The sequence below is a fragment of the Phoenix dactylifera genome, chromosome 15 (assembly GCF_051530095.1).
Source record: "Phoenix dactylifera cultivar Ajwa chromosome 15, Ajwa_hap1_PhDact_Kaust_v1.1, whole genome shotgun sequence".
In the NCBI taxonomy this organism is placed as follows: Eukaryota; Viridiplantae; Streptophyta; class Magnoliopsida; order Arecales; family Arecaceae; genus Phoenix; species Phoenix dactylifera.
The window spans coordinates 223689-250959 of record NC_143204.1 but is presented as its reverse complement, the minus strand read 5'-3'; the positions used below and the strand labels follow the sequence as shown (position 1 = coordinate 250959).

Sequence of the window (27271 nt, the reverse complement as noted above, 5' to 3'; positions counted from 1 at the left end):
TTCAGACATTCCATTCTGCTGGGTTGCCACCATATACTGCTAGGTGTCACTAGTGGATTGTGAGACTTGAAGGTATTCACTTGGTGATCAGTGAACCCTGAGAGTAGAACTGAAATCATTTCAGTCCACTGAAAGGAGTTTCAGTGATATTGAGATGGAGATCTCAATATGTCTCACTACCAGTCAGAATAGAACCTACGGAGTCACACACATAGAGGATTTAATTAGTCTGACTATCATAATAATGATTTGGAATCACAATAGAAATCAATCATCAATATGATTGGTGATTGAATTAACCCACTAAGTGTTAGTGAGTTAATGGAAGAAGAATTAAGTGGAATTGATTGCAATTGGATTGCAATTGGGCTAATTTAATGAGCCAAACCAATTGGGTTCGACCTAAATTGATTTGGGTTCATGATTGGGTCAATTTGATTAAACCAAGGATTATGCGGATTTTAAAGACCACATGTCGTCGTAGGATGAATATGACTTAAGTCGTATTCATACTATGCGGACTTTAAAGTCCACATGGCGTCGTAGAATGCATGCTCCCAAATCAATTAATTCTCCTAATGAGATTAGGAATCCTAATGTGATTAGAAAATTAATCAATTGATTAAGTGAACACATGTCATGCATCTATGAGCATAAGGATTGGACACTTGGTATTAATCCAAGGGTGGGTTATAGTTCCATACTCCTAATAAGATTAGGAGAAGCTCTAAACCCAATCTATAAAAGGGTAGCAAGAGAGACATTATGAATCAATTCTCTCCTCTTCCTCTCCACGCCTTCCTTTCTCTTTTCTTCTCCCTTCCCACGGCAGCAAGAGGCTTCCCCTCTTCTTCCCCCCCGTTTTCTTCCAAGTGTTGGAAAGAAAGAAAGAAAAAGAACCTAGGAAGAGATCAATTCACCCAAGAAAAGAAGGAGTTCTTTCCTCCACGCCCAAGCCCATTCTTCCTCCTTCTCCACGGCAGCAAGGGGGTCCTCTGCATCCTCTTCTTCCATGGCATCACGGCAAGGAAGATCCACGCACAAAGGTTCCTCCTTCCTCTTCCTTCGTTGCGAGTAAGATCAAAGAAGAAAGGGTTCTTCTTCAAGGAGGTATGTTGCAGATTTCTTCCAATCTATTTGATAGTCATGAGAGATCTTTGCAAGGAGTTAGCACTCTGTTAAGACCCTAACTCAGATGATTAGATCCTTGTGTGGATACCTGTAGAGGCCGGACACATGTGCGGCTTAACTAGGAACCTAGAAAGATCATCAGGCTGCGGTGTTCTACACCTGCAGAATTTTTGAAGATGAGATCTTCAAATTTATAACTTCTGATTTTTGTTTCAGTTTTATAAATCTTAATCAACTCTCCTCAGATCCTAATCTCCCCTTCCTAATGAGTTCAAAGATCTTTTGGATTTGGATCCATAATTTTTTTTGAATTCTATGATCCAAGGCGCGTTCATACGATGAACGACGTTCCGTTCGAATTCCACTGCGAACGTCGCATCGAATAGGGCATAACTCAGCGTCGTTCACTCTCGACTGATTAAGGAGGTTTTAGGTCTCGATTAAGATTTATATCTTATGTAGATGTCATAATTATTTAGGCCTTGTTCACATCTTATATGAGTATGAAACTCCTTTCATATGTTATGTATTTACATCTTATGTAAATGACATATTAGTTCAAGTTTACATCCTATGTAAAATTCATATTTATTTAGGCCTTGTTCCCATCTTATGCAAATATGAAACTCCTTTCATGTGTATACATCTTATGTAAATAACATATTTGTTCATGTTTATATTTTATGTAAATGACCTAACCTATTTAGGTTTTTATTCACATATCATATAAAATATTGCTTAACATATATATATATATATATACATCTCATGCATATATTAGTTTCCGTTTAAGCATAAGCATGAACAAATATTCTTTTATGATCATGAATTCATAATTTGATCATACCTCATTCATCTCATGCATATAATTTTTTAGATTTGAAAGTATTAATTAAAAAAGCTATCAACTGAAATTTTGATCATGCAAGATATGATTTCAATTATTACAATCTCATTGTAATTAAAATTAATCATGCAAAATCTGGATTTTAAAACAAAAATCAGCATGCTGAAATCTGAAATTTCAGCACGCAGAAATTTCAGCAAGCATAGAAAATTTTCATATCTAAATTAAATCCTAATCAAGCCTATTAATCTTAATCTAAATTCCAAAAATGCGGCTCTGATAACACTGTCGGGTTACCCCCGCATGCGTTGCGACAATCGCAGCGGAAAGACATGCACAGGGTCGTTCATCTCATGAACGTCCTAGAGAATATATATTTAAAAAAAAAAAATTTGAGTTCTCTAACTCAGAAAATTATGAAATCTTAAGGAAAGATTAAAATTAAAGACTTGATTAATTTTCAGATCTATTATTCAGAATTGTAAAAATCCTTTCTTTATCTTTGAACGGGTAGATCTTTACCGTTATCTAATGATCGCTGTATTTAGTTCGCTTGAAGCCGCACAAGCGTCCGGCCTCTACAGGTATCCACACGAGGTAGACCGCTCCAAAAACCTTGATCTTACCGGGGTACTAGCTCCCTTGCAGAGATTATCTTTGATGGCTGATTTTCTCTCTCTTTCAATCAACTCCTTTGATTGCTTTGAGAGGATGAAGAAGGAGGAAGAGGAAGAAAGACGTCGGCCTTCTTCTCCCTTTTCTTGCTCACGCCTGGAAGGAGGAGGAAGGGGTTGGGCGGCTGAAAGAGAGGAGTTTCCAATGCATCCAATGCTTTTTTATGCCCCACGCCAACCCTCCTTTTATAGGCATCTCATGCCTAGCTAAACAAGGAATAATTTCAATGAGAAATCACTCCTTAATTCATCCCTCCAAATTCTACCACACTCCTTATTTAATTCTCACACCCCTTATTTAAAAGGGTTTTGGAGAGAATTAAGTCATTGAATTAGTTTCCAGTTCAGAAGGAAAGAACGACTATAAGAAATCAAGCAAAACATGAAATAACATACAGAAATAAATGGATTGGTAAAAAAAGAAAAAACGGTGGGGAGAGGGAGGACAGAATGATAATATACCCTAAGGATGCCAAATGGGCTTGCATTTGGGACCGGAAGAATTGAAAGGAGGGCGGAGAAAGATGTTGAGATCCAAGCTGCAGCGGTCCACCGGAGAATGAACAATCATGATCGCCACCCCCAGTGGGAACGTAGTTGGATTCTTTGATGACTAGAATTTACTACTCTTTGCGCTCATCCACCCGTGGATCATCCACTGCTCGCTTTGAGAGTTGTGCGGTGGGTGATCCAACGGTGAAGCGGAGTGAAGGTGAATCGCTCTTTCCTGCGAAGGATACAACTGTAATCATGTCTGAAGACAACCGTTAGTTTTGAACCAAGTCCCATGGAGCAGCATTCCGATAAGCTTTTGCCGTTTGAATTAATACAGTTAAAGATTATATCTTGTGGATTAGGTTCTATTGGGCCAGGCTTTGATGTTAGTAGGTGTTAGGATCTCCTCCTATTCTCCTCTCTTCTTCCTTCTTTTTTTTATTTGTATGTTTTTTCTGGCTCCTTATTTATTTGCTAATCATTTCATTTTATCAATGCCATGGTTGTGCTCCCAAATTTTTTTTTAAAATGTAAGCTTTGACGCATTCATATGGGATCACAAAGAGAACATCTTTAGAAAGCCTCGTGTTTGGCTATAAGGCATCATACTTCATCATCATGGTCCAGCATCAAAACTAGTAACGCTCAAATACCTGACCGCAACCAGCCTAGGTTGACCAAAACCTACTATTCGGCCCTAATTGATTCCAAAATTTCTTTAATCTGGATTAAGAGGAAAAAAAGGAATACTTTTGGGAACTACATCCATTCGACCTTTTGGAATACTTCTATCCTGGGTAGAAGCAAGTGTAGAAAATGTTTCCGCTGAAATCTCCTGGCCACTGTACTCCTCTCTCCCTAGTAAAGTTTGGTGGACTTCGGCCCTCCATTTTTTACTCAAAAACAAAAAACAAAAATCTCCCCCTTCTCCCATTTCCCTTATTGCAATGGGGGAAAAATTGTTATGCCGGATGACATAGAATAAAGCTCAACAAAATCCACCCTATCCTTGAAGTAAGCAGTGAGTTCAACTGTCAATAGAAGGGTTGTATCTTTGGCGTGAAAAAAGAATTCCCCTTCATTCGCATGAATCCACCATCAGATCGCACCATGGCCATTTTGAGATCTGCGCAAGCGAATGGATGAAGAAATTTAGAGAGCTTTGAGATCTCTGAGACACGATCCAACCGTAGACATGTGAAAGAAGATCAGTCATTCTTTCCTGCCAATGATACAGCCCAAACGGAACAAGGAAACCTTCATCAAAATAGCAAACTGTACATTTACAAAGAAACCTTCATCAAAATAGCAACTGTGCTTTTTTGAAATATACATTCCTCACGTATGGATAATCACGTTCAGTCTACTTTTTGATACAGCAGTAATTGTGAGATTCCATCGGCCATATTAAAAGTTGATAAAAAAAAACATAGGCATCAAAGAAGTATTAAAGCACCCAAATTTAACCTCGTAATGATGTTAAAATCAATTGAACAAACATTAAATCTTTTTCGTCCTTTTTTTCCTTGAGAAAAGGGACCGAAACCCATCCAAGTTTCATTGAGGTAACGGAAATTTACAAGTGAGGTCTATCCTTGTTGACTGCTCCATCAAATAAAACAAGTTCCAGCATCAAAAAATAAGATTTTTTTTCTGTTAATTTGCGAACGCCCAATTAAAAGACGATAACCGAGAACATCTTTCATAAACCAAACCCAACAAGTTCTTTAACTGGAATAAGTACATCCAACAAACAAGACGGCAGCATTTCGCGTGTATTTGCTTAGTTCTGCATCGCAACATGAGGGCAGTAGATCAGAGAGGCCTGCTAGAAATCCACCTTTGGACCATAGCAAAACATTCCTCAGGCTTGTACTCTGGAGCTGTGTGACCAGCACCCTAGATAAACAAATAAAATATCTCTGAATAAAACCTCTTCCTGAGAGACAAATGATTTTGTTTTTCGGGTACAAGAGACAAATGGTTTTTAATATAATAATAAAAAAATGCCTTACCCTTACAGTTGCAAATGTTAAATTGTTGGAATATGTTGTTGTGTATCTAAGAAACCAACAAGACAGGGCCCAATCAGAATGAACTCATGGTAAGATGGTACAATCCAAATCATAGAGAAGATCAGATCACATAAGAATTCTGACACTAGTAAGAAGCTCACCCGGCAATATGGCCACCAACATGCCATGATCTCCACTCATCCACAACAGAGAAATTGAGAGATCTAGTCCATGCTTGTGTGCCCAGAAAAGGTACCACCAAGTCATGATCCCCACTATGTGAACAAAAAGGGCATGTGATACATTAGAGAGTACAGCACGATACCACAATTACAATAGATGATGATAAGAGTAAAGGTATGCTCAGGGGTTCACCTGTATACGAGAGCACGATAACCTTTACTGGTGATGCTAAGATGATAATTTATATTATTTGGGATGTCTTTTGTATAAGGTAAGTCAAGATTACACCTCTGCCATTCTCTCACTGTTCCCTGCTTCATGTCATCATTGTTAGGGGTTAGATTTCTGGTGATAATCACTAGAGGCCATAGAAATTAAAGAACAAACAATTGACCTTTATAAACATTAAGGTAGAAGCCGTAACCTCTAACTTGGATGTGCCAACTTATCTATTTTTTATCTTCTCTATTTTAACTTTTTATTTTGAATACTATTCACAACAAGCTGCCAATTGCATTCTAACTTTCTATAAATCACAAACAAAACTGATGGCAGGTTCCCATCGAAAAAAAGAAACCTAATTGGCACATAAGGTGACATATCTTCCCCATAAAACCAATGTTGGAGAGGATGACATTAATGCAACAAGTCAATGAGGGATACATTTATATTATTGAACACATAATTAGAGATGCGTGACATTTATATTATTGAACACATAATTAGAGATAAGTGCTTGTTTCTTCCAACATCTTTCTTTTTTCCTTCATAATTCACAATGCATGCTCCCTCAAAACATAATTCACTATGTGTGCCTTTTTTATGCTAACTACTTCCTACTAGTATAGGCCACAATTTTCTCATGATAGATGGGCCCAGTTGGGGGTCCAGGGCCATTTGGGGACTCAGGGCTGGAGCCCCCAACCCATATTTTTAAGGTGTCCATACATGTATTTATTTTGCCAGTCCAAGGGCTTTTTGGATGGAACTTTTGTTTTTGGGCTTTTGAGAGCCCATGAGATTGAGAGCTTTTCTAATTGGGTTTCTCCTCTATACTTTCTCTACCATTAGTAAAGCTTTCTATGATCATCTTTGTATAATATACTAATATCAAAGATTGATATAGGGTTTCAAGATGACACTAAGGTTTGAAATAGAGAAATTTGATTGGTCAAATGATTTTAATTTGTAATGGCTAAGATGAAAGCTATTCTTACTTAGGGTTAACTATGGCTTTGAAGGGGAAAAAGAAGTTTCTTGCTAGCAGAATGGCCGAACTACTTGGGTTAGGGTATACCAACCCATACTAGTGATTACTAGGTTGGGATATGCAGTTGGCTCGGTACAAGCTCAAATCGGCCTAAACCGACTTGATCCAAGCAGAACTACCTAATTGCACTCGGTTCGGGGTTTGCACCGCCCTAATATTGGTGGGGAGGCAAAGGTCTCTCATGCCTTCTTTACCTTTGTTGACCCTAGTGTGATTTTGATATTTACAAAGCCATTGAGGTCCTATTGTTGTACTAATGCTTTAAACCTAAGCATGTCAAATGATCTAGTACATAAGTATCAAAGGAAGAAAGAATTCAAACATTTTTGATACGCTTTCCTGATACAGTTAAAACAACTTTTGAGAATAATAGTGTTACTTCGATGATTAACACAACCATTGAGGGAATATCAAATTAATAAAATAGTATAACGTGATACATCACTAATGAATACGACACCCTCGATACATTCATGATACATCAAGAGAATGAGATCAAGACGTCTTTCAATGATTAACAACGAGATAAAATCTGTAGTAGACAAGTAATAGAGAACTCCTAAATCTAATTAAGTAAAGTTTCAAGTGAGATATACTCTTAAGGGCAAAACAGTAATTTTCATTGTTAAGGGTATGTAGCTCTATCGTGGGATACACTCAAAATTACTTGAAATATGTTTCATTGATTATATGAATTAGTCTAACCTTAAGATGCAGAAAAATGTGGATTGAGTCGACCCCAACTTAAGTGGAGTCGACCCTGGCACACCTTGAAACCATTTGGCACACTCCTGCAAAAATGGCACTGACCAACAGTAAGTGGAGTCGACCCCATATATCTTTGAGTCGACCCCAGGAGAGGAGCCGACCCCAAAAAACCTTGAGTCGACCCCAGCTTCAAGCCTCAAGAAAACAACTCTCTGAAAATACTGAAAGGGCCGATCCCAAATTTCCTTGAGCCGACCCCAGATGGAGCCGACCCCAAGAACACCTGAGCGGACCCCAATGGAGCCGACCCCAACTGAACATGAGCCGACCCCAAAGATATGTGCTCAAAAACCACGTCTCTGGATTCCCTGAGAGGGTCGACCCCAATGGAGCTTGAGTCGACCCCACTGTAGCATGGGTCGACCCCAAGAAAGGTTGAGTCGACCCTAGTGAAAATAGCCGAAAATGTAAGGTTCTGTGGTTCCTGAGAAGGCCGATCCTACTGTAGCAGGGGTCGACCCCAGTAAAGTTTGAGTCGACCCCAGAGTAAGTTGGATCGACCCCAAGTCTGATGAACAGTAAGTTGAATCGATCCTAGAAAAGTTTTGATCGACCCCAGCACGGGCAAGGGCATAACGGCTAGTTGCCTAGTTCTCCAGAAGTGCTTTTTGACCTCCCAACGACTAGTAACGGATAGTTTTTCAAATCTAACCAATGGGGAGTGACTAAGAGAGGTGGGCAAGTATTTAAAGTGACACTATTCATCAGAGGAAGTATCTTTTGCCAAGAAATCAATAGTTCATTCAAGTCAAAGCAAGCCCTAACATCCTTCATCAAGGTTCTCCATTTAAGTCTCAAAAAGGAGGTGACTGAGCAATCTAAGTGTGCATTCAACAGCTCGACCAAACCATTGTGAAGTGAAGTAACCTTGGCAAAGAAGAGAAGAGCATCCTAAAGTGATAACTATTTTCTCATCTCTTCTATTAGTGTAAAATTATTATATTTGCTCTTCTACAAGTTTCAAACTCTTTCTTCTTAATTACTTTGTAAGGTTTGTTGGTGAGACCGTAAAACCAACGGTGAAAGTTCGTTGGTGAGCTCGCAAAACCAACATAGGTTTTTGGTGATCCCGAAAAACCAAAGTGTAAAAGCTTTTGGATTGTGAGCCTGGAAAACAATCCAACTGTAATCCGCGAGATTATAGTGAATTTCCAAGAAAACGCTTGGGAAGTGGACGTAGGTGCTTAGGAGAGTACCGGACCACTATACTTCTTGTGTGTTTGTATTGTGTATTGTTCTAACTTCACTACACGCACTCAATTAATATTAACTAAACCACTCACTCATCAATTGATTTAATTAAGGGATTGAAAAATTTAAAAAAAAACAATTCACCCCCCTCTTGGCTTGTCACCTTGGGCAACAAGTGGTATCAGAGCAAGGTGCTCTCATAGTATTTGTTGATCACACGATCAAGAGTCAAAGATCATGACAACCCAAGTAGGATGTTCTATGAGCGAGGAGCAATCCACAAATAGACCTCCTCTGTTTAATGGCACTAATTACACATATTGGAAAGCTAGGATGAGGATATTCATTCAAGCTCTAGATTATGACTTGTGGAATATCATAACTAGAGGACCACATACACCCACAATTAGTATAGAGGGCACAATCATTTCTAAACCAGAAATGGATTGGAATGATAGTGATAGAAAACTAGCACAATTAAATGCTAAAATAATTAATGTACTTTACTGCATATTAGATGTAAATAAATTTAATAGAATATCTACATGCATCTCCGCGAAAAAAATTTGGGATAAACTAGAGATCACACATGAAGGAACTAATCAGGTTAAATAGTCAAAAATAAATATATTAGTACATAGGTATAAATTGTTTAAAATGAAATCAATAGAGTCCATAACTGAAATGTTCACTCGATTCACGGAAATCATAAATGGACTAAAGAGCTTAAGAAAGTCTTATACTAACTCTAAACTAGTGCGAAAAATTCTCAGGTCACTACCAAGAGTTTGGGAGGCCAAGGTAACTGCAATTCAAGAAGCAAAGGACCTCAATACACTACAATTGGAAGAACTAGGATCACTCATGACCCATGAGTTGACCATGAAGCAAAACTTAGAAGAGGTCAAAAAAAAGAAGACCATTGCCTTGAAGTCTATAATGCCAAAACAGGAAATTGAATCAGAGTCTGATGATGAGGAGGAATATGATGAAGGAATGGCTATGCTCGCAAGAAAATTCAGAAAATTTATGAGAGGGAAGAAATTTCATAAAAGGAAGCCCTTCCACAAAGATAACTCGAGCAAGAAAAAGGAAAAGGACAAAGAAAAAAAAAGAAATGTCAATTTGCTATGAGTGTAACAAGCCCGGGCATTTCAAGATAGATTGCCCGGAATTGAAATGGATGGCAAGAAAGCTTAAAAAAAGAAACCTCATGGCTGAATGGAGTGAAAGTGAGGAGTCAAATTCGGAAGAGGAAGATCAACAAGAGACGGTCCAAATCTGCTACATGGCCAATGACGATGAGGTAGATTCTGAACTTGAATGTGATTTTGCTGGATGTAAACTAGATAGAAAAAACACTAGTGGCACATGTCAATTATTAGGTACTAACTTAATTTCATGGTTCAGCAAAAAGTAGAATTTAGTTGCACTATCAACGACTGAGGCCGAGTATGTTGCAGCTGGAAGCTGCTGTGCTCAAGTACTATAGCTCAAGCAAAAATTAGAAGACTATGGAACTAAACTTGATAGAATCCCCATAAAATGTGATAATACAAGTGCAATCAATTTACCTAAAAATCCAGTTCAACATTCTAAGACAAAACACATTGAAATTAGATCACTTTATTAGAGACCATGTACAAAATGAAAACATAAATGTTGAACATGTATGTACTGAAAAACAATTGGTAAATATATTTACAAAACCCTTTAGTGAGGATAGATTTTGCATGCTTAGAAAAGAGTTAGGAGTATATGACCCATTTGCATAGAGAAGGTCAAATGTTTCATGATACACTCCTCTCATCTCCAAAATCTTCTCATACGATTTGAAACATTGCTCAAATGATCAATTTAGAGCTTCTTCTCATGAGCATTGTTGACCCATGAAAATTTGGTAAGGATCAGATCAGTGAAAAAAATCATTAAAAATTTTTTTTTAGGGCTGAACTCGAGTCAACCCGAGACCTTGGTCGACTCGACTCGACGGCGGGACCCCCTCTTTTAAGGGGCGGCCGAATCCCATTCATTTGGGTATTTTTCACTTCCAAACAAGCCCTGGTCCTCTAGAAAACCCTTTTCCACTCCTCCATTCACCTTCAATCACCGGTAAAACCCTATTCCTCCCTCTCCCAAGCCGGTAGATCAATTTGTAAGGAAGGATTAGGTGAAGATGGGGCCCAAAAGAGCCGTGTTCAAGAGAGCTAGGAGGGTTACTCGTTCATCTACGGTTGATGAGCACGATAGAAGGCAAGGTGATGTTCCTCCACAAGCTGAAACACATGTAGAGTCTTCCCAACCTCCTTCCCCTTCGGTATTGCTTGCCAAATATGCAGGAAGACCGATCACCATAGGTAGAAAAATAGATTTTCAACTTTTGGATCGCGAAGGGTTTAGCTTGAGTAGATGGATACAGCAGCAGGGATGGGAGTACCTCTATTCTTTGGATGTACCGACCTACCTAAGGTTAGTTCGTGAGTTTTATGCATCATTACGGGTTGGTTCGGGAGGGATTGAGTCCAACGTTCATGGAGTCCGGATTATCCTTACTGAGCAGAGTCTCGGTCACCTATTGCATCTACCTTGTGAGGGTGCTATACCCGATAGATCAGAGGACAGGGTTAGAGCGTTGCAGATGGTATTGGAGAGAGATGAGTTAGACTATTTTGATAATCTGATTGCTAGTTCATTATCAGCGGAGATGAGACTGCTTCATAATTTCATAGGACGGATATTATTTCCGAAGAGCAGGAGATTTGACTATGTATCTGAGCGAGAGCTAGTGATTATGGAGTATGTTATTCAGGGCATTCTCCTGAATCTCCCGGCAATGATGATGAGATAGATATGTGAGGCCGTGTATAGGGCGAAGGCCTCTTTATCCTATGATATGGTACTTATCTTGATCTTTAGAGAGTATCAAATTTGTCTAAAGGGGAGATCTCCAAAGCACTGCTGCACACTGACACCTACAATGCAAGGTCACTTCATCGTATGGGGTACCAGAAGTTGGAGGGTCAATGGGTACGCAGAGCTGTAGGGCCAGAGCCGGAGAGACAGGCAGCTAAGCCTGAATTACCAGAGCCCAGAGATTTCATCCCAGAGCCTAAGATACCTGTGGAGCATCCATCTTCACATATAGAGGCAGGACCTTCATCATCAGCACCTACTAGTTTCACGGATGAGTAGTGGAGTAGGATGGCTGATATGATATCGACTCAGGTGATGAGCCTTTCAGATAGGCCGACGAGTCAGCTAGAGAGCTTATCAGATAGCTTGTCGGCACAGATCAGGGGTGTATCGACACAGGTGACGAGCCTTTCAGATCAGCTGACTACTATTGAGAGAGAGCTACATGGTCCCATCGCGTCTCGAGCTGCTGATTCTGAGGTCTCAGCACAGAGCCAGCCAGTCCATAGGGCTCACAGACCGTCTCACTCTCATCAGACCAAACCTTCCCTCGCCACCTATACTAGGAGATCTAGAGCTCGTTCTCAGCCATTAGATCCATCTAGGCCTAGTGATAGTACTACAGGAGCACATCTCGATTAGTGACTAGAGTTTATCTAGCTCTTGTATGGATTTTTTTTTTTGGTGTTTGTCTTTTGTTGCTGAACTACTTTAAATTAACTGAAAACAATGTTGTCTTATGTGGTAGTTTGTATTTCTTATTAAGAACATTGTACTTTTGGCATAGATGAAATACAATGTTTCCTCTTGAGTTATGATCTTTGTGATTGTCATTACAATGCTATCCATTTCATTATTATTTTTTCCTTTTGATAATGACAAAAAGGAAGAGAAAATATAAGAGAAACTAGAAGCAAATTCGATAAGAAAGATTGAATAGGGAAGAAAATATGAGTATTAACCCTTAAACTAAGAGGCATACATTATATACTTAAGGGGAAGACATGCGACAAAAAGAAAATCTGCATTTTGACAAAAAAAAGTCTAAATTTTAAAATCTTGATACATGAGAATTCATGATCCATGAAAATTCAAGATACATAAGTCTAGATACATAAGAAGGCATGATACATAAGTATTTGGCACATAATCATAAAGATTTTCCTTGCCTCGACACATAACTTGAAACTCGTGCTTTGACACAAACTTTTAAAAATTTTATTTTAATGAAATACAAGAGTAAGGGGGAGCAAAGCTAAAATTTATTTGGCATCTATTTAGATAAGATAGGGGGAGCTTTTGGTTCATTGATACATTCTCTAAATTAGACTATTTTGAAACTTTTGCACCAAAAGCATTTTCTATACATTAAACCTTACTTCTCACATGAATATCAATTTGCTAATACTCAATGTTTTGTAATCATAAAAAAGGAAGAGATTGTTGACCCTTATATGATTTTAATGTTTACAAAGCCATTGAGTTGATATTAATGTACTAATGCTTTTAAATTAAGTATTTCAAAAGATCTAGTACACAAGGAAGAAAGATTTGATACATCCTTGACACGGTTTGCTTGATACATTTGAAACAACTCTTAAGAACTAATCTAAAGACAAATTCATTGGAAGAACTTGAGGGAAAACTAAATTTTCAGTTTAACAAAGCTAAGAGTTAAGTTTCCTTAAAGGGCAATTCTGTCTTTTGCATAGTTAAAGAGATAAAGCTTTAATATGCCAAGCATCCTAAATTACTTGCAAAGTCTTTTAGTGGTTTTATGTGCAAGTCTAAACTTAAGATGTAGAAAATCAGGACTAGAGTCGACCTCAGGATGTTTGGAGCCGACTCTGATACATATGGCACACTTTGGCACACCTTGGCACAGACCTAGAGCCGACCCGAGAAAGATTGGAGCTGACTCTGGCACATTTGGCACAACTTGGCATGCTTGGCACAAAGTTTGGGTCGACCCCAGAAATTGGCACTATAGCTCGAGTCGACCCCAACAAGTTTTCCAAAAAAATTGCTCTCTAGAATTCCCTATCAAACCCGACTCCATCAAGCTCCAGTCGACCCCAGCCATGCTCGAGTTGACCCCAGCAAAATCCGAGTCGACCCCAAATTGTAACACAAGAAAATTGCTCTCTGAAATTTCCTATCAGAGCTGACTCTACTGTAGCTCGAGCCGACCCTACTGTAGCTCGAGCCGACCCGACTGTAGCTCGAGTCTACCCCAGCCTGTATCAACAAGAAAAGTGCTCTCTAGATTTTTCTATCAGAGTCGACCCCACTGTAGCTCGAGTCGATCCCAGCCTTGCTCGAGTCGACCCCAGCAAAATCTGAGTTGACCCGAGCTCAACTGACAGCATAACGATTAAGTTCTTATTGGTGATCCCGTAAAACTGTTAGGTTTTTGTATTGTGCTCGGTAAAACAATCCAACTGCAATCCAAGGGGTTATAGTGAATTCCTAAGAAAACGCTTAGGGAGTGGACGTAGGTGCCTTGGAGTGCACCGAACCACTATATGTGTTTGTGTTTGCATTGTGCCTTTTGCTTTATTTACTTTACTATATTGAGTAGTTGCTCTAGCTTGAATTCTCAAAGTAACTTAATCATAATTGCCTAGAGCTTAACTATTCTTGCTTCCACTGCACTTATATTCCTCGCATAGGCGAAACTACATATTCATTTAGAATTAATTAGAGGTCATAAAATTTAGAAAACCTAATTCACCCCCCCTCTTGAGTTGTTACCTTGGCCTACAACATGTCAATTCTTAGGTGCTAACTTAATTTCATGGTTTAGCAAAAAACATAATTTAGTTGCACTGTCAACGGCTGAGACCGAGTATGTTGCAGCTGGAAGCTGTTGTGCTCAAGTGCTACGGATTAAGCAGCAATTACAAGATTATGTAATTAAACTTGATAAAATTTTCATAAAATGTAATAATACAAGTGCAATCAATTTAACTAAAAATCCAGTTCAACATTCTAAAGCAAAACACATTGAAATTAGACATTACTTTATTATAGACCATGTGCAAAATGAAAACATAAATGTTGAACATGTGTACTGAAAGACAATTGGCAGATATATTTACAAAACCCCTTAGTGAGGATACATTTTGCATGCTTAGAAGAGAATTAGGAGTTGAGACCTCTTTGCATAGAAAAAGTCAAAAGTTTCATGATACACTCCTCTCATCTCCAAAATCTTCTCATATGATTTAAAACTTTGCTCAAATGATCAATTTAGAACCTCTTCATGAGCATTGTTGACCCTTGAGAATTGGTTAGGCTCGGATCAGAAATTTATTATCAAAGAAATATTTTTTTTTTGGCTGATCTCAGGTCGACCCGAGACTGTGGTCGGGTCGACTCCAGCTCGAGCCGACCCGAACAGTGGTTCGAGTCGACTCAACGGCGGGGGCCCTACTTTCTTAAGTCGGCCGAAAGTCCCCAAAGTGGCTATTTCCTCCTTCCAAACGTGCCCTAGCTCCTTAGAAAATCCTTTTCCACTCCTCCATTGACCTCCAATCACCGGTAAATCGCTATTCCTTCCACTCCCATGCCGGTCAATCATCTTGTACAAAAGGATTGTGTGAAGATGGCACTAAAGAGAGCCGTGGCCAAGCGACCTAGAAGGGTTACTCGTTCAAGTATGGTTGAAAAGCAAGATAGAGCCCAAGATGAAGTTCCTCCACAAGCCGAAGCACGTGTGGAGCCTTCTCAGCCCCCTTCCCCTTCCGTATTGCTTGCCAAATTCGTGGGAAGGCCTGTAACCACGGATAGAAAAATTGATTTTCATTTTTGGGACCGCGAGGGATTTAGCTTGAGTAAATGGATTCAGCAGCAGGGATGGGAGTATCTCTGCTCCTTGGATGTGCCGACCTACCCAAGGTGAGTTCGTGAGTTTTACTCATCCGTATGGGTTGGTTCGGGAGGGATTGAGTCCGACATCCGAGGGGTCCAGATTGTCATTACTGAGCAGAGTCTTGGTCAGTTACTACATCCACCGAGTGAGGGCTCAGTACCCGTCAGATCAGAAGACAGGATTAGAGCCTTGCAGATGGTCATGGAGAGAGATGAGTTAGAGTACTTTGATGACCTGATTGCAAGTTCATTATCTGCGGAGATGCGTCTGCTTCATAATTTCATAGGATGAATTTTATTTCCGAAGAGCAGAAGATTTGATTATGTATCTGAGCGTGAGCTAGTTATTATGGAGTACGTCATTCAGGGCATTCCCCTGAATCTCCCGACAATGATGATGAGACAAATACATGAAGCTGTATCTAGGACGAAGGCATCTTTACCCTATGGTATGGTACTTACTCTGATTTTTAGAGAGCATCAAATATGTCTGGAGGAAGAGATCTCCAAGGCACTGCTACACACTGACACCTACAACAAACGGTCACTCCATATGGGGTACCAGAAGTTGGAAGATCATTGGGTACGCAGAGCTACGGGGCCAGAGCCAGAGAGAGCCAGCTGAGCCAATGATTGGAGATCAAGGAGCAGCTAAGCCAGAGTCCGGAGCATCCCCTGTCATGTATCTAGAGCACCCACTGTCCAAATACCATCTTCTGTTTGATTCATGGGATGCTAGACATATCTGCAAAATAGAATTTAGGCTTTCATCTTAGGTACTCAAGCTCTCTTGGATCCTTGCAGGTTAGCAATAATACTTCTTTTTGGAATCCATATCTTCTTAATTGAAACATTACTTACAAGATTTTGGCTTATAGGATTGCATGCAATGTATTTCTGTTTCAGTTTATCTAACTTACAGAATGCAGATTTTGGTTTAACGTAAGAAGGCTTTACAAACATGTTTTTCAGAGATTTCTATTTTCTTTATGGATTGTATCCTAATCCAGCTTTGTCAAAGACAACTCACTGACTTTCAAGAATTAGATTTAATTTTTTAGAGCTTAAGGTGAATCTGTCTACTATAGATTTCAGTTTATCAACTTCTTTAGCTAACTTTTGATTTTCTTCATGCAGTTCCTTTTCATTTTTCAGAAGCAGAGCATTTTCCTTTTCCATGGATTGATTCTTAATTTTCAGCTCCTTATTCTTTAAGCTAAGCTTTTTATATTCAATCATAAGCTCAGAAAAAGCATCTTGAAGTTCATCAAAAGTGAAATCATATCGAATATTTGAGTATACCTCATTCTCATGTGCCATTAGACAGATTTGCAGCTTTTTGTTGCTATTCTTCTTCTCCATAGCTGGAATCATCGCTGTCACTCCAAATAGCCAGCATAGCTTTCTTCTTCAATCTTTTTGGAACCTTTTTTAACAAGGGACAGTCTGTTCTGAAGTATCCTGGCTTTTTGCATTCATAGCAAACATATTGCTCCTTGTTGTTTTCCTTGCTTTGCTCTTCATTGATTACAGGCCTTTTCTTGAAGTTCTCTTTTCTCTTTGAAAAACTTTCTAAACCTTCTTGTAATCAGGGCCATTTCCTCACTGTTATCAGAATCAGAATCCTCGCTCTCATCTTCAAGTTGAGTGGACTTAAGAGCAATGGTTCTGCACTTCTTGGGTTCATCTTCCTCAAGGTTCTGTCTCATTGAAAGCTTGTGAGTCATTAAGAAACCCAGCAGTTCTTCCAGTGGGAGAGAGTTGAGATCTTTGGCTTCTTGGATAGCAGTGACCTTTGCTTCCCATGCTCTAGGAAGAGACATAAGAATTTTTCGAACAAGATCCCTATTAGTGTAAGATCTACCAAGGCTTTTCAAGCCATTTATAATATCAGTGAATCTAGTAAACATTTCAGTTATAGACTCACTGTTTTCCATTTTAAATAGTTCATACTTATGCACAAGCATACTGATTTTAGATTCTTTGACCTAGTTAGTGCCTTCATGAGTAACTTCCTGCCTATCCCAAATTTCTTGAGCGGTCATGCAAATAGATATACGATTAAATTTATTTGCATGTAAAGAATAGTAAAGAATATTCATGGCTTTTGCATTCAGCTGAGCCATCCCTTTATCATGGTCATCCCATTCAATTTCAGGTTTGAATGTGGTGATGCCATCAATAATCTTAGTTGGTGTGTGAGGTCTCTTGACAATAACAGTCCATAAATCATAGTCAAGTACTTGAATGAAAATATGCATACGTGCTTTCCAATAAGTAAAGTTTGTGTCATTAAAAAGAGGTGGTCTGTAAAGTGCCCTTTGGCAATAGAAGATCCCAAAGAGGCTGCCATGATCTTTAACTCTTGATTGTTAGATCAATAAGTGGCTGTGAGTACCAGGCTTTGATACCACTTGCTGCCCAGAGGTAGCCTAAGAGGGGGGGTGATTTGGGTCTTTTAAAAAATAATAATCTAAATGACTTATGAAACCACTAAAATACTTTTGCAAACTCAGAGAGCTAGCAGCGGAATTAAAGCAGCACAAAAAATGCAATAAGGTGAGGAAAAGCAGTTAGAAGAATGCGATAGAGAGAGAAAGACAAGCCACACAAACACAGAGATTTATAGTGGTTCGGTGCACTTTCAGCACCTACATCCACTCCCCAAGCCAAGCTTGAGACTTCACTATAATCTAGCATATTACAGCCTGATTGTTTTCCGAGCTCACAATCAGAAACCCAGTTGGTTTTCCCAGACAACCAACTGAGAACCTATCACCGTTTGTTTTTCCAGGCTCACAAACAACCTAGTTGGTTTTTCCAAGCAACCAACCAAGAATCTTTACACAGTTTGTTTTCCGAGCTCACAAACAACCCAGTTGGTTTTCAGATAAACCAACCAAAAATTTTTCTCTTGCTGAATTCTCCCGATTCAACAACTTCCAATTAAGGCTTGGAAGTGCCTTTGCAAGTTTCAGATGATGAAACTGTTACAGCAACAAGTAATCCAAACAAATGATTGCTGTAACCAGAAAACTAAAGCTTCAAGAAATATAGAATGAATCAATAGAAACAATGCTGAAGCCGATGAAGAGGTTGGCTGTTGATGAGAATCCCAATGCTGAACACCAACTCTTCTTTACGCAATGGATGAGAAGCTGACTGATTTCCTCGCAAAAGCAAGTTTCTGAATAATGCCGGTGAGGATGATGAACTTTTTGCTTTTTCTTTCTCCTTTTTTTTGATTCTACTTCTTGTGGAAACTTCTTTTCTTGATTGAATGTTTCTCTTCCTTGTTGTATTTCCTTTCTGAGGTTTCCTTGAATTTATACACCAATTCTTCAGAGGGATTCAAATTCCTTTCTTTCCATTCTAATAGGAATCTTTTATGTTATAGAAAAAGACAATTTATTACAAGGTTTCCGTTATGGTGCCAGCTGTACAGGGGTCGACTAATGTAGTCCAAGGGTCGACTCATGTTTATCCTGGGTCGGCACTTCAATATATTAAGACGGCTCTTGCTGCTGTAACTTCAAACATAAGGGTCGACTCATCTTCTTTAGAAGTCGCCTCTTCAAACACAAGGGTCAACTCATCCAATAATCATTCTGGCCAACGCTAAGACTGAGCTGGGGTCGACTCTTCAAACATAAGGGTCGACTCTTCAATGTCGGGGGTCGACTCATTTGTAGCAAGGGTCGACTCATTAAACAATCTTTCTGACCAACACTGAAACTGAGCTGGGGTCGACTCTTCAAACATAAGGGTCGACTCTTCAATGTCGGGGGTTGACTCATTTGTAGCAAGGGTCGACTCATTAAATCTTGTCTCAGGCGGTAAAAGCCCTCTGTTTAATTTGAACTACACAAGGGTCGACTCATATCTTGCGGGGTCGACTCATTGACTATACCACTTAAAGAAAACGTGCCAGAGTCAACTCAAACTTGTCCTTTTTGCTCTAAAGGTCGACAAGTGTCTCAGACAGAGTTCTTTAGACTTTTTCTTTGATCTTCATGAATTGGATTAAGGTCATTTTTCTTTTAGAATATATCTAATGAAGTGTTTATAAAGTGTTAAGGATAAGGATTTTGCAGTGCTTCATTTCTTCTGATTTTTCTTGACTTATAGAACTTCACAATCAAGCCAATATCATTAGTACACAACATCAACTCAAGTATTTCGTAATCATCAAAATTCATCCTTTAGGGTTGACAAGTAGGCAGTGAAGTGGATTCTTCGCTATTCGACAAGTATAGCAGATTTTCATTAATGTATGATAGGAACAATGATAATGGTGCTATTTTGGGTTTTCAGTTTCAAACTAGTGATTCTAATTGGTCATTAACAGGCTACCTTTTCACTTTCAAACGCTTTGTTATTAGTTGGAAGTAAGGCTGCAAATGGGTCGGGTCGACCCGTGACCGATCCGACCTGCCCCGTTTAAACCTCACCCGACCCATTTTGGAGAACCCGTGGGGCCAGGTCGGATCCTAAAATTGGACCCGTTCTATTTTCGGATCAGATCTAGATTTACTAAATTTAAACCCAACCCAACCCAAACGACCCATATGTAAAATATTAAAATATTATTATAAATAATAACTCTTTCTTTCGTGCTAGTTTCAATACCTAATGTAATAAATGCTAGTGTTTATGGTTACCATTTATTACACGTAATGTAATAAATGCCTTGCTTTTGGGAGGTAGATCTGGCAGCTGCAGATGAGCACGGTTATGGGGAGAGAGACAATAGCGCAGTTGTCAGTATAATAAATGTCTCTTCTCTATTTCTCAAAGAGAGAGACAAGAGCGCGATTGTCAGTATAATAAATGCCTCCTCTCTATTTCTATCCCTTCTTCCAACTCTCCACCCAGCGAGAAGAGAAGCCGAGAGCGAGAGACATAGGGTTTTTGTCCTCCCCTCCTGCCCTCGTCCTACTTTTGCTCTCCTCTTTGCTTTCCTCTGCTGCCTCCCCTTGCCGGCGCCGCCGACATCCCCCTGGGCTCCACTCTCACCTCCTTCAACTCCTCCTAGACCTCCGAGAACAAGACCTTCTCCCTCAGCTTCGTCTCCGACCCCGAGAACCCCTCCATCGCAGTCATCACCTACTCCGCTGCCATCCACGTCTGGATCGTCGTCGGCACCAACAGCGCCCCCACTGCGGTCGACTCCACCGCCTCACTATAGCTCCGCTCCGATGGCGGCCTCCGCCTAACTAATGGCTTCGGCTCCATCGTCTGGCAGTCCAAAACATCCGGCAAGGGCGTCACAACCGCTTCCCTCAGCGAGTCCGGCAACCTCGTCCTCAAGAACGGCGGTGGTTCCACCGTTTGGCAAAGCTTCAACAACCCCACAGACACCATCGTCCAGAATAAATAATTACTGCTGAGTGTCCAATTAGGGGGAGGGGAGTGGGAGAGAGAAGCGACAAACTAGATGTTGGTCTTCCCTCTGGCCGCTTGCTTCACCAGCTCTCCAATTTTTTGGATTGGACCGAGTTATACATGGACCCGACCCGACCCGAATGATCCATTGGGTCTGCTGTGGACCCGACCCGATTTTTTATTGGGTCGGGTCTGGGTCCAAATTAGGACCCAAACAAAAAACCGGATCAGATCGAGGTCACTCAAGACTCGGTCCGAACCGACCCATTTGTACCCCTAGTTGGAAGGCATCACTACGGCTCACAATTCTTTGTCCACTGTAAAGGCAAAGTACATGGCAGTGATGGAGATAGTGAAGGAGGTTTTTTAGTTGAGTGGCTTAGTTAAGGACTTGGATATGCAGCAGGATAAAATAGTTGTCTATTGTGACAACCAAAGTGCCACACATTTAACTAAAAATCAGATGCAACATCAGATAACCAAACAAATTGATGTCAAATATCATTTCATCATGGAGATTGTGGAGATGGATATCTTACAATCCTAAAGGTCCCTACATCACATAACCCAGCTGATATAATGATTAGGCCTAATCCGTTGCCAACTTGAATCATTATTTGGACTTGATTGGTGTTATGGTAGCTGATTAGTGCGCTTAGGCACATGTGGAGATAGTCATGGAGCTTTTGTGGAGATTGATTAAATACAAGCCAAGGTGGAGATTTGTTATGGCGTTTCTTGTATTTAGAGGGCACACTGGCAAAAGAGCCTCCTGTCGGGTGGCTAGAGAAGCTGAGTCCTCCATACACTATATCTGATATCTTGCAGCTAGTCCATCCAATAACCCAAGGGTGACCAAGTTTTGAGATGCCAGTACATGTATATGTTTCGCCCAGCCAAGAGCTTTTGGGATTACAGCTTTGTTTTGGAGTTCTGACAACTTATGAGATTGAGGGCTTTTGTAATTGGGGTTTTCTCTTCTTTAGTGTTCTCCACCATTAGTGAAGGTTTCTCCAATCTTCTCCGCTCAAGGATGTAGGCCGTAGCTAAACTATGTAAATTTCTATGTTCTTGTGTCTCTGTTTGCTTTGCTATTTCTACAACTAGTCCCTTTGCAACTTGAACAAGTGTTTTTACATACCAGAAGTCCAGATAGAGTGTTATTTCCATTTTCGATGTTTGTTGACATGATTTGAAAAAAGAAAACATTTAAAAATGGGAACAATTCATAAAAGGTTATATGCAACAACAAACGATATCCAAAGTACTACAATTTTGAAAAGGCAAATATCCACACACAAAGATCCCTTACAATACATAAACATGATGGCTAGTCATTAAAACCATTCAATTAACTAAGATTTTAAAACCCGTAAGATAGGGCTATTCATGTCTGCCCATGGAATGGGACACACCGCTGTCCCACCCCATCCCGACACTTAAGACAGAGGATATCCCAAGATGTACTGATCGGGATGCTGGGACAATGGTGGACCAGTCCTGTCCCGACATCAAGTATTTTAATTGAGTGTTGGAACGTCCAACCAAGATTTAAGACCATGATTCATACAAGACATGAGACTTGTAGATATCAATATTTTTGCATAAAATATGTGTGCGTTTTCACTAAGCCAAAACACAATTGATGTTGTTGCTTTTTTGTATGTCATTGCATGTCAAATGTGTTTGGGAGAATTACCTTCTTGATGTGGAGAGCCTTTCTTGTGACATTACTGTTTGCCCAATAATAGGATAGAAAATAAGCATAAGACTGCAAAGAAGTCAATGTTGTTGATTAGTAAATCAATTGGAGACTTAAGAAAAACCTATATAATTTAGCTAGTTATCTTAAGACAAAGGGAAATTGGCCTTATTATTAATTTATGATGTGTTTTATTTTTATTGGATATCAAGATTTAACTGCAGTTTCCAGTAATTATGTGACATCAAAGATTGAACCTCTCATTTCAATCGCTAGTCCAATTAAGTAGTGCATTAATTTCTCTTTAGTCACCATGAGCGGGTTAGATTTATGTCAGTAAAGCATGAGAGGTATATTTGAACTGATTGATGCTAGGACATATAACTTTTGAGCCGCTTTTATCAGGAGGGGGCTCAGTTGAACCCTCCTTCCTTTTTGAGAGAGAGATAGAGTGACTTATATCAGGAAACACTGGGTATAGCAAAATAAGTTAGAAAGTTTAAACCCTGAAATTATATACAAACCTCCTATCAATATTATCTTGTTATTACAAGATGACAAGGGCATCAACCTACAGGATCCATTAACTGGACACCCACTACCAAGAAAACAAAATGGATTAGTTCGATGGGATGTTCAGATATATGAGTGTCATAATAAAGGTTATATACTCACTTGCAGATTTCTTGTTGCATTTTGGCAAGATGTCAGCCTAAATGTTGCTATTTTTTATGGCACACACATGACACTCTAAAGTACACACATAGTGATGCAAAAGAGAATTGCATACTCTGCACTTGAGAGCAGGACGAGGTGGTGGACTATGGAGCTCTATGTACCCCTTCAGTGATCTTCTATCCCCAATCATTTCCTCAGGCTTTGGGGATGCTCTTGCACATTTAGGTTCCAAAATTTGCGTTGCCTGAGTTTCTGAGTAGAACTGCATGTGTAGAGGATTAACTTCACCTTCAGAGTAATAAGGACTCAGTGAGTGAACAGGTTGCCCACCTTATCAAAAGCATCAAGGTCTGTAGCACATTGTGCTCTGACAGGTTTTTCATAATCTTCCCCTTCACAATTTCTTTGTATCAACTGAGAAGGATTAAAACAAAGTTAATATATTACCCTTTAATATCCATATCCAAATAGAGTCTAAGTGATAATTCACCTCATAGAGTACATCTGATATGATCCCCACTCCATGAGCATATGGGACTCGAGCATTCATATCAATTTTTAAACCTGTTGCTGGGTTACCTATCAAATAACCCTGAAATCAATCAATCCACAAAGGTTATTTCTTGAACCAAAATGTTTTTATTTTTTGAGTTAATTAAATTCTAAGAGTATTGTTGAGTGTATCGGTATAAAAGCATCAACAACAGGCACAGGTTTGGAGACCAACCTGAAATTATCTCAAATTTCATAATCATATGCAACAAGCAGTGTCTCATATAATTGGCATTTGCCATCTATTTTTTATGTTTGTGATGGCAGAACAATTTGCTTCTTATCACCATAAAAATTACAGGATCATCAAAAACAGAACTCTATGTAATAACCAAATTAGTTTGCTCCAGCATTACTCTTTATTGCCCTCTTTGAGTAATATAAATCCCTATAAATGTCATAAAAATTAGTATTTTTTTCATTCCCATCCTTTGAAAATAAGATGGCCAATGCCCATCAAAATTCGTTGCATTCATGAACTGTGGTCGAGGTGGGACTGAATCCAAGCTGATTGGATTAACTTGGATTCAGTCCCCTAGCGACTTTACCAACTGGACCAGTTGTCACCCTCAAGAACATACTAAACTATCTTTCTTGCTAAGGAAATTTGACATCCTCTTCTGTTAGGTATGATTTGGTCTACCCAGAATCCAGTTGTCAGCTTAGTAGCATATTTACAGATCATAGGAGGTGGCTCATTTATAAATCAAAACCTATAACACATAATTACGTGCAAACATTAATGTAATCTGAACAGCACATGAAATATTTAAAATTATTCTAGATTAGTACCCTGTAAGAAAAATAATAATCCGAACAAAAGACTCTTAGTTAAATACTAACATCATGTGGACCAAAAAAACAACCTACTAAAATCACTATGGATGCCAAAATAAAAGCCAAGGTAATTGATTTAGTCTACCATGTCAGTATATGAGGATATTCAATATTTTCTGTTGGTAAAGACTAATTAAAAATATTGTTTCTATTACTACATTAATCCTATAGGAATATTTAACTGATAGTCTGCTTGAGAGAATGAGTTTGTCAAAAAAATGCAGCAATTTCTTTACGGTCATAGCCTATACCTTGAGATTAAGGCTTGGCTGCTGTTCTGCTTCGATATCTGGATTTCAAAAGAGTTAGATATACATCAGGATATTTTGTTAGCAATATATCACCTAAATAAGTAAATAAACTATAATTACAATTAATAGAATAATCTTAAAAAGAATAATATATATATATATATATATATTCTTTGGAATCAAAAGAAATCTATTTTAGCACAAAAGAAATATATTCTATAGAACATGTAATAAATTTAAATCATAAATTGTAAATGTTACAGATCTACTAATATTAAATTTGAAATAAGGTAAATGGAGATAGCCTGAATGAACGCAGGTCGAAGCGCGTTGACGCTGTCCCAAAGAAATATTTGCCCCTACGTATGGGTCTCCCGGCAATCCTTCTTAGAGATACGATGACTCAAAGCTTCTTCTTCGATACGTCTTGGAAGAAACCAACACGAACCCAATCGGACATGCAGATCCAGCAAAGAAAGAAAATAAAAAGAAAATAGAACTTCGCTGAATGAAGGCGAAAAAAAAATAAAATCAAAAAACGGCCAAGGGGAAGAGCAATATTCTTTTTCAAAATTTTTTCAAAATTTCTTTTCTCTTTCTTTTCATCATGAAATAGGAGGAACAGGGAAGTTTTTATAGCCTTCTTGGGCCAACGTCTCGTTGGCCCAAAAAGGCCGCAAATTGGACGTTGGCCCAAAAAGGTCGCAAAGGGCCAATTTGCGGATGCATCTACGCTTTCTGCGGATGCGGCCGGCCCATGGAGGGCGCCGACGGGCGCCAGGACGCGTCCCCACCTTCCGCGGACGCAGCCAGCCCGCGGAAGGCACCGGCGCGCGCCAGCACGCGCCCGAGATGCGCATCTCGGGCCGTGCGCCAATTAATTTTTTCTAACAATCTTCCACATAAATTAATTTTTAAATAATTTTAAAATCAAAACAAAATATTAGATATCTTATATTATGTAATAGGTGTAGGTACCTTTCGATTTGAACCTTCATTTAGTGACAATTGATTACATCTACGGAGCCAAGGTGGTCTTAACCTTGAACCTCGGTCCATGGCTCAGATTAAATCAACAGCACACATAATATAGCCCGATATAGGTTATAAGCAGGTTGCGCTAATGCAGCCAAGCGCAGGTATCTTTCATGTGCTTTTTAGGAAATCGCCCATTTTCCATAGTCGCGGCCTCACAACTGCACATATAGGTGAGTCCTAATAAGGAAGCTAGCAAGAAAGCTCCTACCTCTTGGATCTCAAACTCATTAAGAGTTATACAAACAAACTCATCCTACCGCTTGCTTTTATGAGCACTAGCACCATAGAAATGAGGAAAACATAAAACAGTGCTCCTCTTAGTCACACTCCGGTTTGTTTCTACTCATTGAACCTTTTAAGGTTGAGTTCCCACCATGGTGATCTATCTTTATGGGCTAAGCCCCATCCCCTTCGACGACTCTAGAACTACTATTCTCCACAAACCTTTTGTAAGCTGCTCGGCCAAATTATTTTCAAATTTTACAAAATTCAAAATTATAATGTTAGTTGTCAATTTATATCTTAATGATTTATGATGCACTTTTAAGTGTCTGTTCATTTTTACATTGGCATTTTGTTAGAAGTATGTGCTAGAAGCTAATTTGGCTGACGCATTATTTTGTTCTGGGATATAAATTTGTACTTGACCTAATTATGAATTTATTAGGATGGGCATTCTTTTCATTCATGTTCTTATGTGTCCATGAATCGTCCGAGGAATTAATAAGATGATAACGCATTTTCTCAAAAGTTGAAAATTAAAGGCATATGTCATTGGTGATTAATTCCTGAATTGCTTCTGATCGATGGATCATCACAAGGACGGTGATCGATCTGATGAGATTAGTGCACATATCACTTTTTTTGATGGACGAGTCTTGAGTACACAGTGTGGGGACACTGGAGTAATTGTGTAAGTGCTTGTTAGAGAATAAGGATACTGAGCATGACCATAGCAAGTAGTCACTTGGATGCCTATCCACTCGTCAGTGACTTACTTTATGCTACAGTTGTATGACTGGTCCTTTGACCTACAATGCCTCGGCTATTCACAGTGAGGTTGCAGTAGTTTGACGAGCACATAAACATGGGCCCTATCCATTTGGGTTCTTGTAGTGCAGATTGATTACAGTAGATTCATTGTAGGAGTAGAAGTACATCTAGATGGAATCTATCGACCTTGATAGATTAGAAGAGATGCTATGTGATTTATAAGACTGAGTTCGTAAATCCTTAGCCAAGGTAGTTTTTGAAAAAGAGTTTCCAATCTCGAACTAGAGTCGAATAAATTTTACATATGACAGATGATGAGGTTTGACGAGTTATTTATGACCTCCATCCTGTCGAAATCCATAATAGAGAAACTGTATCATACACTAACTGCACCTAGAGGTTCATCATTCCATTCTGCTGGGTTGCCCCGACATGCTGCTAGGTGTCACTGGTGGCTTGTGAGACTCAAAGGCAT

The 27271-nt window shown here is 39.3% G+C and overlaps 1 protein-coding gene across 2 annotated transcripts in view; it reads right to left on the bottom strand.

Moving 5' to 3' along the window:
* Nucleotides 1-4636: 4636 nt before the first annotated feature.
* LOC103697951 (serine carboxypeptidase-like 18) overlaps nt 4637-27271 on the bottom strand; it is a 37932-nt gene continuing 15297 nt past the window's right edge. Inside the window, exons 6-14 of one of the 2 annotated variants that reach the window (XM_039121406.3) lie at nt 24766-24803; nt 23616-23717; nt 23456-23539; nt 23238-23387; nt 22445-22516; nt 5538-5656; nt 5324-5437; nt 5163-5208; nt 4637-5046 (exon numbers count right to left, since the gene is read on the bottom strand). In XM_039121406.3, coding sequence (XP_038977334.2) covers nt 4963-5046; nt 5163-5208; nt 5324-5437; nt 5538-5656; nt 22445-22516; nt 23238-23387; nt 23456-23539; nt 23616-23717; nt 24766-24803 — 809 coding nt within the window. In that variant the 3' untranslated portion in view covers nt 4637-4962. The remainder of the gene's footprint in view (nt 5047-5162; nt 5209-5323; nt 5438-5537; nt 5657-22444; nt 22517-23237; nt 23388-23455; nt 23540-23615; nt 23718-24765; nt 24804-27271) is intronic. The other variant, XM_039121407.3, reaches the window with a different exon arrangement.